The following is a 16,360-nucleotide window of genomic DNA, read 5'->3' as shown; positions in this document are numbered from 1 at the left end:
TTAAGGCAGCAGTCTGGTTCCTATACACTGCCTAAATAAAAGGATGTGGCTGAAGGACGTATTGTATGCTTGGAACGAGATCATCCACTGGGGTCCTTGAAAACCTGGAAACCCTTGAATTTCAACATTAATTTTCCAGGCATGCCTTGTGCTGGCTTGATGATTAGAGTGGTGGGTTTGGGATATGATGGTCCTGAGTTCAAATCTTGCTCAGCTCTTGAATTCATACCAGGTGGGGTTGACTCTGCCTGTCATCCTTCTGAGGTCGGCAAAATGAGTACCAGCTTGCTGGAATCCTGTGTCGGAGTGGTGACCTGTCCAGGATTGTGTCCAATATCCAAGGAGACTGCTTCGGCAGCACCAACGCTCTGTAGAAAGTATTGTCCCAATGGATGGGTGGGTTGACTCAGCCTGCCATCCTTCCAAGGTCAGCAAAATGAGTACTAGCTTGCTGGGATGATTTAATCATTTGAGTCCTTTGTTGGAGTAGTAACCCATCCAGGATTGTGCCCAATATCCCAGGAGACTGCTTTTGCAGCATGAACACACTTTACCGAGTATCATCCCAATGGATTTGGATTTTGGATTTCCAGGCCTTGAAAGTCTTGGAATTTGACAAAATTTAGCTGAGGACCTTGAAAGTCCTGGAAAATGAAGACAAGTCCATAAAATGTGTTTTTTTTTTTAAAACGGAAAAACATACCAAAATGATTTAACAATGGCAATAAAATCAGTCTTATCTATTTTTTTTTTTGACAGTCAATTCTGCATGGTGTTACGAATTTGGAATTCGATTGCACACAACATACAGGTTCCTTTAGTCAGCCATGTCGATAAGTGCTTGTTCCCTAGATAGCTCACCTTCCATTGTTTAAATGTTCAGAAATCGATTAGATGCGCTGCGGATTAATGAATAGTTAGGGAGTGAACAATGGAGACGTCCCTCCCCCTCTTCTGTGAAGAGGAAGAAGAGCCCTGCCGTCCCGTGATTCATGACGTCAACAACTCCCTCTCACCCGTGGTTGAGTGGGGGATGGATCACGAGGGCATGAGTTAAGCTGGGCGCGGGCGCGGTGGAGGGGCGGAGAAGGATAAAGTTGATCCTTTCTTTATTCGGGACTGCGTCGTTCAGCAGGCCGTCGGGTCCTGCTTGGCTTGGGTTAGGGTTGAGGCCTTCGGAAGCTTTTTGCTTCTGCAGAGGAGTTGTTCAGCAGAGCTTCGCGTCCTGCTTGGCTCGGTAGGCTTTTGGAGAGCTGCTTTGTTTGGAAGAAAGTTGAGCCAGTTGCTCGGCTCGAGCTGCGAATGGTGGCTTCTGCTTCTTCTGCTTCTTCTTCTTCTTCTTCTTCTTGGTTCATGGAGCTCTTTGTTCTCCGTTTGGTTCCCGGCTTGGTGCGACTCATCGACCTCTTCTTGGAGGTGGTTCCTTGGGGAAGCGACACATCGACGAGATGGAGCGGCGCCTCGTCTCACCACCACGTGTTGAGAAGCGTGGGAGGATTCGCAGGAGCTCAGGAAGGATCACGGCTCACGGCGATTGGATCTAGCTCGCTCTTGCTGGAGCCCGGGTCCGAACAACTTGAAGACCACTCGAGGTCGAGAGGTTCAAGATAGGTTCTTTGTTTCAGCTCACCTGTCCTCGTTATTAAAGGCCTCAGCCACCATTTTTTGGGTGTGTGTGTGCGCGAACGTGTGTCCGTGGGCCCATCTAATAAGTAGGAAATTGTTAAGTGCATTGTGTGCTGTAAATCTTTGTATTGCATTTCGTATAGTCGGAAGAGTTCTGCTCTTGCGTGCTTCTCTAGTTCCCCATTATTATTAATAAATACCCCAATTGTTAAATGTTTTCAGCTCGTCGCGTCTATTCTTTCATTGACTGAGTATTTTGTGTGTTGGTAGTTAGAGAGCTATTGGTTTGCCGTAAAAAGGGGGATATTTGGACCGACGGTTCTCGGCGATTAAGCCGCTCGGAATCGCGCACGGGACAGGCTCGCCTCAGCGGTTAGTTCCGTCGAGGGTGGAATACCCCGGTAGTTGGATCACGTGGGTATTTAGGTATATTGAAGTTTGGCAATCGACCCTACCCCACGTGGTCTGCCCATTGGCATATTTCGGTTCTTGTACAAGGACCCGTCGACTCGGAGTTATCCTGGCGGCGATCTATATTCCATGAGATCAGAGCGGTCGGTTCGCGGCCGACGCACCGGCGCCGTAATAATATATTCCATGATGTCATTCATTCCTCAAAGAGCAAATCAGTATCAGGAACCTTGCTGCCAATCCAAAGTCATTGCCCCATAACTACGTTGATTTAGGGTTCCTGATTATTTCTACTCTGGTTACATTTATTATTGGTCAATAAAATCACAGAATTCCTGCATACATTATATTCATCACACATTTTGGTGACTTTGTTGTTGTTGACTTTGTTGACTCAGGTTGTGAGACAACATTTATGTCGGGAAAGTGCTAATTTCAAGAGACATGGCTCACCAATCTGCAATACGGAAGTTGGATTTGTCAGGACAGTTCGGTGACAAGGCAAGGTGCAATCATTGCCGGAAGACCTTCGATGTGTCAAACATTGGAGGATCTGCTTTGATAAGTCAAATGTCTTCTGATAAACACAAGTCTGCATGAGAGTGCCCGTCAGCGTGTTCAACATAGACCGAGTCCTTCCGTTCAGTTGCGGCGGCCGTGGGGGAAACCCGTAGGAGTCCCGAACACTTTCCTCCTACCCCCTCCCTCCAGCTCCGACCATTCAGAACAACTAGGATGTGACGTTTCCATAACTACAGGGTGCCCCACAGAAAACCAGGAAATTTGAGATTTTGAGATTTATTTTGCCGTATTTTACCATATCAATAAACTCGCATATTAATTTTCTCACTGCTTTTTTATTTTATTTCACCGTGATTGTTCTCTTTATGAAAGAACATCCAACTTGGGGACTGAAGAAATGCCATGAAATTTTGCTGGAGTTTTTTAATTCGACTAACTGCACCAAATTTCCTGGTTTTCTGTGGGGCACCTGTATACTCAGTAAAACTTTGTTGTATTGTGGCATTGTCGAGTGGTGATGTCGAGTATTGTGGTATTGCCAAAACTAGTATTGTTGAGTAGTGACATCATAATATTGTAGCGTCAAGGGCTCGACTAACGTCGAGCTCGTCACAGTGGGAGGTTTAAAGTCCCATGATGTCCTGAGCAGATTAACTCCTATAGAGACATTCTGAATTGATGGCAGACAATGCGCGCCCTCATCATGAGGAGAGACATGAGAAACCTTGGAGGCTTTCAACTCAATCAATTTATTTCCTGAACCACATTAATAAAAATAACCAGGGATGATTCAATCGCGACGGAGATGATGGCAGATTGTGGTGGGGACGGAAAGGGGACACAAATATAAAATGAATAATTAAGTATAAATAGGAGAAACTAAAAATCTAAAACGAAGGTGCCTCAAACCGGACTCGGTTACAGACGGGAAGGGAACAAAAACTGGAGGACTCTGCTCTGGGGTAGCAGGGACAACGACGACGATGAGGCGATCAGAACGATGGGGAGATGAACAGGTGTGGATGGCACATGGCAGGCTCCAGGGACGGGGCAGAGCAGGAACGACAAAAAGGCAGGCAGGCAGGACAACCTCCTCTCAGAGACAATTCTTCTCATGAACATCTCGGTTCCCTGTTCTCCACCAAAGACTGTGATCCTCCTCCAAACTCCTCAGTTTCTGCTCTCCTCCAACCAACTTCCCCATTCACCTCAGACCAGACCTCTGTTTTTCCTCAGCCATCTCCAAGGTTCTCATTCCCAACTGCCTATTTGACTCCTCCGTCTCCTTCTTCGGTCCCGCTCCGCCCCTTTTTGAAGGAATATATAACTCCACCCCCCTCTCTGGATGGTGCTCCACTCATCTCAGGCAATCCATTGCTCCGCCCATCGGGAGGCATTCATAGCTCTGCCCCCTGCCTGTTTCATGCCAAGTCTCCCGGCGTCTCCCGGTAGAGGTTTACATAGAGGTTTTACACAATTTTCTAAACCATAATCCCTAACTACTTATACCCTCTGTGTGGCACAAATGCAAACAAGACAATCATTAAGCTATCATTTCCCTACTTTTACATCAAGATGGCTATCCACTCGCACATTGACCATGCTACTCCATACATTCCTATCTGCTCTATGGTGATATCTCAAACCCCTATCCCTGGAAACATAACAACATTAATGGGAATTTGTCCCATCACACCTAGCCTGATACATGTAACCAGTTAGTGTGGGAAGAAGAAAGGAGGGGGAGTAGGGATAAAAGGATGGGGGAGGATGAGGAATGGCGGGCATCAGTTACATGTACCAAGGAGGAGGAGGAGTAGGAGATTGGGACCATACTCTGTGGAGAGCGTTGGTGCTGCTTAAGCAGTCTCCTTGGCTAGTGGGCACAATCCTGAACGGGTCACCACTCCGACACAGTATACCAGCATTCTGGCACTCATTTTGCCGACCTCGGAAGGATGACAGGCCGAGCTAATCCCACCTGGTATTAATTCAACAGCTGAGCGGGATTTGAGCTCAGGACCCTGGGATCCAAAGCCCACCACACTAACCATTAAACCAACACCAGGCATAATGTACCAAGGACTGGAGCTTTATAAAACATTTTATTACTAATTGAAAGTAATTTGTTTTATTACATCACAATTAGGCTTATGCTTTCCTCATTCCAAGTTATTTTGACTTGTCACGAAAATGTACCAAAACTTGCTTGTAAAACTTAGCAAAACTCCTTGAATGTAGTCACATTTTTTTATTAGTTCCAAATTTATATAAGTTAGATAAAAACTTTTTTTTTCAATGAAAAACGTTTCGGGATGGTATGTAAACACTATGCAAACAAGACGGGCATGGTCACAATAAATTATCATGTGGAACCATCCCCACGTCTTTCTTTGAATTATGGTTGTTCTTTGCCCATCCCTGCATCCATTTACATTGATGCTGGATGTTGATTGTTTCCATGTATGAATTTTTTTTTTAAACAAACTTGGGAACAAATACATACTATGATGCAAAAATGAACTGATAATAATTTTGGGTGAAAGGTCATGTGACCATCAGCTGAAAGTGGCAGATTTTTATTGCCGTGATAACTTATGAACTGCTCAAGGGATTTGCACCAAACTTAGCATAACTGGGCTATAATACAAAGATAAACTGATTCAATTTTGTTTCAAAAGGTCAAGTGCCCTTTAATTTACAAATTAGAAAAGTTCAGCATGACAGTGATCATTAATTTAAAACCTTCACAAACTGGTTCTACCGAGCTATAATACATTAAATTGAATACATATTATTCAATGGACTTTAAAGTTTCATCATGTAATCGATCTCTTTACTGCCACAACCACAGCACCATTTACTCAGAAATATGTTAATGCAATTTAGAAGGTGAATTAATATTATATTCAGTTGTAATTAGACTAACACTATCTTGGTAAATTCCAGATTTAGTCTGCTCTGATGTTTGTCTCTGATCTTTGTCATGATCCCAGATCATGTCTCTGATGGGTGTCCCAGAGCGTCTTCACGAAGTGAGGTGGCTGATTTGTTTGGAGCGCTGATATTCATTACTAATGATTCAGTGCCATACTACTCGAGGTTGTGGGTTTGAGCCCTACCTGGGACACCCATCAAGCATTGGTATCTGTGCTTTACCAAGAAGTGTTCTCCTAAATAATTAAATATAACCTTTTACTCCTCTTACCGACTATTTCAAATGCCATATTAAGAATGTAGGGCTATTTTCGTCTCAAAAGAAATAGAGGAGTCAAAATGTGAAGAGGTTATTTTTTAAGGGTGGGATAATATTTCTTGACAAATATTGATTATTTGTATTTATAAATATTGATTATTTGAGGTTTTGGTCTTTGCAGGTGCCTTCCTTATTCCTTACGTGCTGATGCTCCTCATGTGTGGGATTCCATTGTTTTATATGGAAGTCGTCATGGGGCAGTACTGGCGTCGTGGAATGGCCCAAGCTTTCGCCATGGTCTGCCCTCTTTTCAAAGGTTTGAAGGTGGTTGCCAGTCGAGCTGGCATTGGGAACTTTCTGCTTTTGTGGTTGATATAGGAGCAGCTCTTTCCTGGGTGTGGGAGTAGAAGGAGTTAGGTTGATCATCTTTGGATCTTCCTAAGCATGTTGTTTAATTTGAAATGGGAGAATATTTTTAAATATACAGAGCAATATAAAAGATTCTCTCTGAGGGTCATTAATGAGACTTTAAATTATTCATTATAGTAATTCTAAAACTTGTTCAGTTTTTACTACCATATAATCTCTGTCTTCACACTGCAGCCTTTCGCTGGATTTATCTTCCCAAAATCTAGGCCACTAGGGCCAAATGACTCATGTCGAATATAGCTGAATCGAGTTGTGCACTTTATGACCAAGATGGCTTGTGAATGGTTTAATATTTACATAGTCTGATCTATTTCTTGTAATTTACTGCACTTGCCTGTTTTGAAGGGCTTGTGAAATTAGCTACCTTGTTCAACTTGCCTTGTTTATGCCTTCTATTTGGTGTTTGTATTTTTAGTGTTGTCATTATTTAATATTGATTTTTGTGGGGTTTTTTTCCTTCTGCAGGTGTTGGTGTTTCCAGTGTAGCTATGTGTTTCATGTTATCAGTATCTTACAACATGATCATGGTATGGGCTCTCTTCTACCTCTTCCACTCCTTCAGCAACCCTTTGCCATGGCAGAGTGATCCAAATGCGAGCACGGTTTACAGCAACTTCTCTTCTGGCCAACTCTATTTCAAGTAATTTTTATTTTTCAAATTCTGAATTGTTATGGCTTCTCTCAACTGTTCAAGTGTTTTCTTTGTGTTCAAATGACATAAAAAAATTGTGCTGTTTTCTTTTCCTGATAAGGCATAATGAAAAAGAAAAACATCTGCTTTGGGTAACTGTTGGGAGAATTGGGCTGGGTAGGTTGGAAAAAAAAAGAGTTGTGCGGGTTTCGTATATTTTGAATTGATTGCCTGAACAAATCAATCAATTAACTACAGGAACAATGGATTTCCATGTGTGCACCTTATCCTAGTCATCATCATCATGTACCATGCCCGTTGCAGAGCATTGGTGTGACTGAAGCAGTTACTAGGCTGCAATCGCCTGGTGCAGTTGCCACTCCAATGCAGGAAGTCACTGCATGAATTTAGAATTTGTTCAAGGTGCTGGCGATAGCTCGCCTACTCTTCGCAAAGGACACTGTGGGATATTTAACATCCACCAACTGATGCTGGCAGACAGTACTCCCAGTTTAACTTCCATCCGAGGGATGGCACACACAATGATGCTTCTCCCTGCCCTTGAGACACCAGGATGACAGTTTATAGATGGGTCGAGATTGAAATCCAGTCTCGACGGCTCAGAGGTGAATGTGCATACCTTTAGGCCATCCTGCAAGCCCTATTTAACTCATAGTGACTGAAATAAAAAAGTTGAACTCGGTCTTATCTGTTCATTATATAAATCAAATCATTCTGAAAGAATAACACTGAAAAGTATGATGTAGCACAATTGAACAATATGCAATGGGTTTGGCCAACCTGTCCAAGGGATTAAATTACACTGGCCACAAAGTCATTTTCATCAGATGTAATTATCAATGGATGAGAGAGCTATTGGGACACTGATTCTAAATGTGTTTTTGGTTTTCTTCAAGCACCTCTTGTTTTCCTGATGAGACCTGTCAAATTTGAAAGGTTATTGCCTTCATTGTAATTAACTAGCAGAGTACCCACCCTATAGGCGATCTTGTTCCAAGCATGCAACACGTTCTTCTAACACACCTTTATGTGGATGGTTTATAAACAACTGACGGCTCTATATACGCAAAAATAAATAAATAAATAACCCATGAAGTTATATGCATGAAGTAAAAACATACTTTGTGCACCTTACTGCACTGGAAAACATGGGGACAGGAAGGAGTGCTGTACTGTAAATGGCGAAGACTTGTAATATCCTCCACCACCTGGAGGCGGTACTACGTGATACACATTTACATTGAGAATTTGCATCCGTCTCCTCCCCCTCCCCTTCCCCCCCCTCCCCCAAGACCAACGGCAAAGATAAATACACCCCTATGCACTAATTGGGGTCATGCTGATCCTATGTAGCAAGTCTGGATGTAATCGGCCCACAACTGTGGAAGGAGTCGTGTGACAAACAAATATGCAAGAAAAAGATGTCATGCAGAACACGATACTTACAAAATCCACCACCCTCTCCAAAGGTTGCCTTGGATTCATCAAATTGTCCATTTCATTAAGAATAAAATTGACAATCTTAATCAAAGCTCAAATCAATCAGATGAAAATTGATTGATTATTTTCCAGATTGAAATGGATGATTTTTGAAGTTTGACCTTGAGTTGACCTTTGACCTTTTGACCTCAAAAATAGTTGGTTTCCAAATTCAGTGATGCACTCTGCAATCGCTGCTTAATTTCCAGGTTAATCAGATGACAATTGACGATTTTTCAGATGGAATTTGTTGATTTTTGAAGTTTTACCTTGAGTTGACTTTTGACATTTTGACCTCAAAAATAGTTGGTTTCCCAATTCAGTGATGCAATATGCAAATCTTGTTCAAATTTCAAGTAAATCGGATGAAAAATGACGATTTTAGAAATTCGACGTCAAGATGACCTTTGACCTCAAAATCAAAAGGCTTCTCAGTTGAGAATACCTCTACAACTTGGTGAGGTTTCGTGGAGATCGGTTTTAATTTGTGACCTGCAGGCGATTGACATACAAACAGACAAACGGACAGAATAGCAAGAAGAAGTCGTCATGCAGAACACGATACTTGCAAAATCCAGAAAATAAATTTGACTTCAAAATAATTTGTGGTTGAATGCAATGACCAAATGTGAAACTCCTCTTCAAATTTCAAGTAAATCAGATGAAAATTGACAATTTTAGAAATTTGGCCTTTGTGGACCTCCAAAATAATTAGTGGTTGAATTCATGAACCTGAAAAAAAAAATATATATATATATATATATATATATATATATATATATATATATATATATATATATATATGTGTATCTCTTCTTCTTTCGCTTGCTCCCGTTCGGGGTCGCCACAGCGGATCATCCGAATGATCCGCATAGTGATTTGGCACATGTTTTACGCCGGATGCCCTTCCTGACGCAACCCTGGTCGCCTCTTACGACACAGAGATATGGTACACCTATTTTAACCGGGGCATACACCGGCCCAGTATACTGGTACTCATTTCACCGACCTCGGAAGGACGATAGGCTGAGTCAACCCCCTGGTGTATTAATTCAGTGGCCAAACGGGGCTTGAACTCGGGACCTTTTGGATCCCAAGCCGCTGCCCTAATCACTGCGCCAACACCAGGACATATATATATATATATATATATATATATATATATATATATATATATATATATATATATTTATATATATATATATATATATATATATATATATATATATATATATATATATATATATATATATATATATTTTTATATATATATATTTTTATATATATTTTTATATATATATATTTTTATATATATATATATATATATATATATATATATATATATTTATATATATATATATATATATATATATATATTTTTATATATATATATATATATATATATATATATATATATATATATATATATTTTTATATATATATATATATATATATATATATATTTTATATATATATATATATATATTTTATATATATATATATATATATATTTTTATATATATATATATATATATTTTTATATATATATATATATATATATATATATATATATATATTTTTATATATATATATATATTTTTATATATATATATTTTTATATATATATATATATTTTTATATATATATATATATATTTTTATATATATATATATATTTTTATATATATATATATATATTTATATATATATATATTTTTATATATATATATATATATTTTTATATATATATATATATTTTTATATATATATATATATATATTTTTATATATATATTTTTATATATATTTTTATATATATATTTTTATATATATTTTTATATATATATATTTTTATATATATTTTTATATATATATATTTTTATATATATATATATTTTTTTTTTATATATATATATATATTTTTATATATATATTGTTGCGGATTCCGCGCCCGCCGGCGTGCTGACGGCCACGTAACTCGAATCGCGGCACGTCGCCCACCGGACGGACAATCCAGTCGTGACCCTCTCGGACTAACGCCGGGAACCAGTCACGGGTGGACCTTTCGGTCTCACCGCGATCGAGCCAATCAGCCCCCGCGTGGGATAGGGTTGCTCGCCAAATTCGACCTACCTAAGTACCCACGCAGAGGGTAGACCGGGCGATCGCACCTCGCCGCAGGTCGACTTCGGACACGGGCCACTTAAGCGACCCGTTCCGTACTATCAGAATAACCGAGCGGTGTTATCGTCGACCTCGACGGTTCGATTAATTATCGGGCGTATTCAGCCCACTACCAACCCTTTACGTGAAGCAAGATGAGGATTCAATGGGAGAAAAAGACGAAGCGAAGCGGGAGAACAGTTCAATACAAAAGCACATTTATTCGCGGCACACGGGAAGCACACATTCAATTCCACCAAAAGCACACAGAAAAAACACAATTCCATTTACACAAAAAGCAAATATAAAAGCGAAGACAATGCAGAGCTAATACCGACTACCGAGCACACGGCAACACTTATACAATTCTACCTCACAGACGGCGCCGACAACACATACCCAAAACCAAGGAAAAGAAATACCCTCAAGGATGAGGCGGGCCTGAGGCCGAGACTGGGTCGCGCCTACCCGTCTGGTGATGAGACGCGGAGCGGCGATGGCGCCCCAACTCCGCGGACCTCGCGGACAGTGTCTGGCAGGGGGTGGGAAAGGGGCCCCCTTGGTCGCACTATCTCAGCGCGGGGGGAAACAGGAGGGGGTTGCTGATGCTCGGGGTATAGAGGATCTTTATTATCCCTGGTGTGCGTCTCCACCTCGGCCAGGTCGCGCTGCCGGCCTCCCTCGGGCGTGCAGCTCCCGGCACCGACGCGAGCACCCCCTCGTCTGCCTTCGCCGCTGCCGCCTCTCCGCCTCTGGACTCTCCGACTCTGGACTCTTCTTTGGACTCTCCCGTTGGACTCTTCTTTGGACTCTCCCGTTGGACTCTTCTTTGGACTCTCCCCTTCTCTTCTCCAGCTACTGCAGGCTTCGGGCTCCAGACTTCCACACTGGTCTGACTGACGAACACGGTCCTTTTATCCCCCCGTAGCTTCGCCTTTGACCCCCTCCCTTTGACCTTTCACCTCGCTCCCCATTGGCCCGAGAAAAAGTGGGCGTGAAGGCTTCTTGATCCACAAATTTGCATATATCGATCGTCCTGGAGGCGGGGCCAAATCGTCCCTCGCTCACCGATTGGACGGCAAAAAGTGGGCGTGTGTCGTTTTTGATCCGTTTTTGAAGCACAAAATCCGTGATTTTGTACACGCTGTTCGACGCGCGCTCTGCACGAATCCAACACCGGTACCCACAGCGGGGCAAGAACGGTGGCGATGCTACGGTTGCGAGGTGTGACATGAAGGTCGTGGCGGTTGTGGTGAAGCGGCGTTGTGGTTGGTGGTTGATGTTGTGGTTGTGGTGGTAATCATGGCGGTTGGTCCAAAATAAGGATAGTAAAAGAAAAACGGCTATCCTGAAGAGTCGCAGCTCGCATAAATGACATGTATTCCCACTAGACAACGGGTCTGGGCCTAACTGCACATATACTTGCCGAGATACCTTACCTAAGGGACCTGAATGGTGGTTTGCGAATTTGGTAACCACAACAATATATATATATATATATATATATATATATATATATATATATATATATATATATATATATATATATATATATATATATATATACATGTATTGGCTGCTCTGAGTGCACCCTTATTCTGGACATTTCCATCTGTCTGTCTGTCCGCGAAACTTTGGTCAAGCCTTTGGGCTTGACCACTCAACCACTCTACCGATTCCAATGAAATTTGGTACGTTGGCCCAATATTTCTGGGAACCGTGTGCTGTTGAATATGGGACCCTGGGCCCAAGCAACGGCATAGCAACGGCCCTTAAAAGTGGTCAAAAAATCGACAAAATTTTTTTGAAAAGTCGAAGCTTAGAGTTCTGTGTGCAATACATCTAGCTCCCTTCATGCCAATTTACAGCCCTTACAAGAAATATTTGTAGGAGGAGATAGGTTTTGGGCGAGTACATGTCGAACATTTCAGAAACGGTTAATTGCGAATATCTCTCAGAGAAAGAGTCTGATTTTTATGAAACTTGGGTGAAATGTGTACAATCTGGCTAGCAGTTACACAAAAATGAATGGTTGCTATGCACACCTCCGTTACTTAACAACAGCTAAAATACTTTATCCTACATCGTACACTTATTGTGGACTGTACAAAGAAATCAATACCTCCGAAACGGGACCTCCGAAGGACCTGGTTTTTTTTGTGCCCAAGGAGAATGTCTTACAGCATCATATAAAAAAATAAAATCTTTCGCGAATAGATGCTTGAAATTACCACGGCTGCCATTTGTTAGTCTCTTTGGAAACATGCCTGAAGTTTCACAAGGCGGGTTTCTGGGCGCAAACTAAGAGGGCTGTGATAATCATATTTATTGTGCTAAATTGATTGATAGCATGTACATGAATATCTGCTAGTCGCGTCGGCCAGCTTTCCATCTAGAGCGAGCAGCCATGTCACCTACCGGCTTGTGTGTATATATTGTTACGAATTCTCGCCCGCCGGCATGCAAACAGCCGCGTTTAGCCGAATCTCGGCCGTACGCCCACCGGACGGACAATTCAGTCGCGGCTTTCCAGAGCAATACCGAAAACCAGCCACGGGTGTGTTCTTAACCACACCACAACATTGTCCACACTCTACCCGCGCTTCAGGGTCCGATCACCAAGTCTTCGATTTACCTAATAATTCGCGAGGGTAGATTACCGAGAGATTGTACCTCAATCTTGGAATTGCTTGGAAACGAGCCGCTTAAGCAACTCACTTCCTTTTGGGATAACCGAGTGGTGTATTATCACGCAGTACCATTGGACCCAATCACTTTACCAGCTATTTAAAAACCAACAATATTCCGAGGACAAGATAGCAGTTCAATTGGGGAAAGAGGACATAACGAACGGGTGACATTTGAACAAGCACATTTATTACACACGTACACAGTCAGGTATTCATGAAAGAAAAGCACGTATTCGAGCATGCACATATGCAATTATACAGCCAACAAAAACAATGCAAAGGAACTATACGACCGTTTATTTATTATGTACAGTCACTTATCACAGTTCTACTTAATGGACTCAGCGCCACAAGTTTCATGCAGAGAAAAGCAAGGAAAAACCCCCTCATAGACAAGGGGGAAGACTCGACCCCTTGGGGTTTTTATACCACGGAGCCGCATAGACCACAGAGGCTCCGCGAGACCGTGCTGGCTACCTGGTGTGGCTTGAGGGTGGTGTGGATGGCGTTTGTGGTGGTCATGAGGGTGGTGTGGTTGGGCGGTGGTGGTTAAGGTGGTTGTTGTGAAAGCGGCTGTTCATTATGTGGGGATGTTGGTGGTTGACGAGAAGGTGTTTGTGGTGATCGTGGTTGTTGTGGTTGGTGGGGCTTTGTGGTGGTAGCAATGGCGGTCGGTCCAAAATAACGATAGTAAAAGAAAAACGGCTAACTCAAAGATCACAGTCCGGGTGACACGAATAAATCCCTTTAGACAACGGTGGGGAAATCTATCTGAACACAAACTTATCGGCATAACTGATCTAAGGACCTATATGGTGCTCTGCAAATTTCAACAGCCGTAACAATATGTATATATATATATATGTATATATATATATATATACATATATACATATATATATATATATATGTATATATGTATGTATATGTATGTATATGTATATGTATATGTATATGTATATGTATATGTATATATATATATATATATATATGTATATGTATATGTATATGTATATATATTTCTTCTTCTTATTTCGGCTGCTCCCGTTAGGGGTCGCCACAGCAGATCATCCGTATGATCCGCATAGTGATTTGGCACATGTTTTACGCCGGATGCCCTTCCTGACGCAACCCTGGTCGCCTCTTACGACACAGAGATATGGTACACCTATTTTAACCGGGGCATACACCGGCCCAGTATACTGGTACTCATTTCACCGACCTCGGAAGGACGATAGGCTGAGTCAACCCTCTGGTGTATTAATTCAGTGGTCGAACGGGGCTTGAACTCGGGACCTTTTGGATCCCAAGCCGCTGCCCTAATCACTGCGCCAACACCAGGACATATATATATATATATATATATATATATATATATATATATATATATATATATATATATATATATATATATATATATATATATATATATATATATATATATATATATATATATATATATATATATATATATATATATATATATATATATATATATATCCATCCTCTTCAAATTTCAAGTGAATTGGATGAAAATTGAGGATGTTAGAAATACCACCTTAGTAGTTGACCTTTTGGTCTATGTTGACCTTAAAAATGATTAGTGGTTGAATTCAGTGACCTGAAATATATACATACATATCCTCTTTAAATTTCAAGTCAATCAGATGAAAATTGAGGAATATAGAAATAACACCTGTTGATCTTTGTCAATGACCTTTTGGGCGATATTGATTGGCAAGTTGAATTCAGTGACCTGAAATATAAATCCTCCTCAAATTTAAAATCGATTTTCTGAAATTTGAGGATTTTATAAATCTCACCGAAGTTGTTGACGTGTGCTGAAGTTTCGTGAAGATCGGTTTAAAATTGTGACCTGCAGGCAACAGACAGACAGACAGAATAACAAAATTGAGTGACCAATATACTTGAAAAATCTTCGATTTTGCAAGTAACAAACACTGATCCGTGAATTATAGTGAGGATAAGTGAAGAAGGGGGGAAGTGAATCTGAATTTAACGTTCCATCTTTATTTAAATTTAACATTATTCTTAACAAATGGGGACAGGAACAACGCAAGCACGATAGGCTGAATGGCCTTCTCATGTGCCAAAGTTCCTTGTGTAACATTGTTAAGGGCAGCAAGAAATGGGGAGGGGAGGACAGAGAGTTGGGGGTTAGGGGTGCATGCAGTTGGAAGAGGGAGATTGAAACATTGGGAGGGGATGCAGGGGTTGAGTACTTGGGTTTGGGGCATTTGAGGACTTGAAGAAAAAAAGGGGAGAGGATGACAGAGTTGGGTTGGGGTAGCGGAGGCAGAGAGAGGACAGAGTTGGGATAAAGGGGTTTGAAGCTTTTGACAGGTGGGTGGAGGAGGGGCTGTTGAGGACTTTGAGTTGGGAGGGGGTTTGAGGATTTGAAGAAAGAATTAGGGGAGCACAGAGTTTGGGTGTGGTGGTAGGGGGGCCAGATAGAGGTGGGATTGTTTGAGGTGGGATTGCACCAAGGATCGACTCTGTGCCCTTTCCTGTTTGCAATGGTGATGGATAGGTTGACGGACGAGATCAAACAGGAGTCTCCATGGACTGTGATGTTCGCGGATGACATGATCTGTTGTGAGAGTAAGGAGCAGGCTGAGGCGAGCCTCGAGAGGTGGAGGTACGCACTGGAGAGAAGGGAATGATAGTCAGTAGGAGTAAGACTAAGTACATGTGCGTAAATGAGAGGGAGGGTGGTGGAATGGTGCGGTTGCAAGGAGTTGAGGTGGTGAAGGTGGATGGGTTTAAATATTTGGGATCAACTGTCCAAAGTAACGGAGAGTGTGGTGGAGAAGTGAAGAAGAGAGTGCAGGCAGGATGGAGTGGGTGGAGAAGAGTTTCAGGAGTGATTTGTGACAGAAGGGTATCTACAAGAGTGAAAGGGAAAGTATACAAGATGGTAGTGAGACCAGCTATGTTGTATGGTTTGGAGGTGGTGGCGCTGACAAAAAGACAGCAAGCAGAGCTGGAGGTGGCAGAGTTAAAGATGCTGCAATTCTCATTGGGAGTGACGAGGATACGAGGATGGACAGGATTAGAAATGAGTATATTCGAGGGACAGCGCAGGTAGGACGGTTTGGAGACAAAGTGAGAGAGGCAAGATTGAGATGGTTTGGACATGTGCACAGGAGGGAAGCGGAGTATATCGGGAGAAG

The 16,360-nt window shown here is 41.6% G+C and overlaps 1 protein-coding gene across 11 annotated transcripts in view; it reads left to right on the top strand.

Moving 5' to 3' along the window:
* LOC147011051 (sodium- and chloride-dependent GABA transporter ine-like) overlaps nt 1-16,360 on the top strand; it is a 119,074-nt gene that overhangs the window by 22,162 nt on the left and 80,552 nt on the right. For all 11 annotated transcript variants that reach the window (XR_015052441.1, XM_085859796.1, XM_085859801.1 and 8 more), the window contains 2 exons: nt 5,937-6,071; nt 6,650-6,824. Coding sequence is in view for 10 of the 11 variants with exons in the window: in XM_085859796.1 (XP_085715922.1) it covers nt 5,937-6,071; nt 6,650-6,824 (310 nt within the window). In the remaining variant the exon portion in view is untranslated. The remainder of the gene's footprint in view (nt 1-5,936; nt 6,072-6,649; nt 6,825-16,360) is intronic.

This window comes from Eptatretus burgeri, chromosome 16 (genome assembly GCF_056783735.1).
Source record: "Eptatretus burgeri isolate ZD-2024b chromosome 16, Ebu_testis_v1, whole genome shotgun sequence".
NCBI classification, from domain to species: Eukaryota; Metazoa; Chordata; class Myxini; order Myxiniformes; family Myxinidae; genus Eptatretus; species Eptatretus burgeri.
The sequence above is the reverse complement of the archived record's forward strand: the minus strand, read 5'-3'. Positions and strand labels throughout refer to the sequence as shown.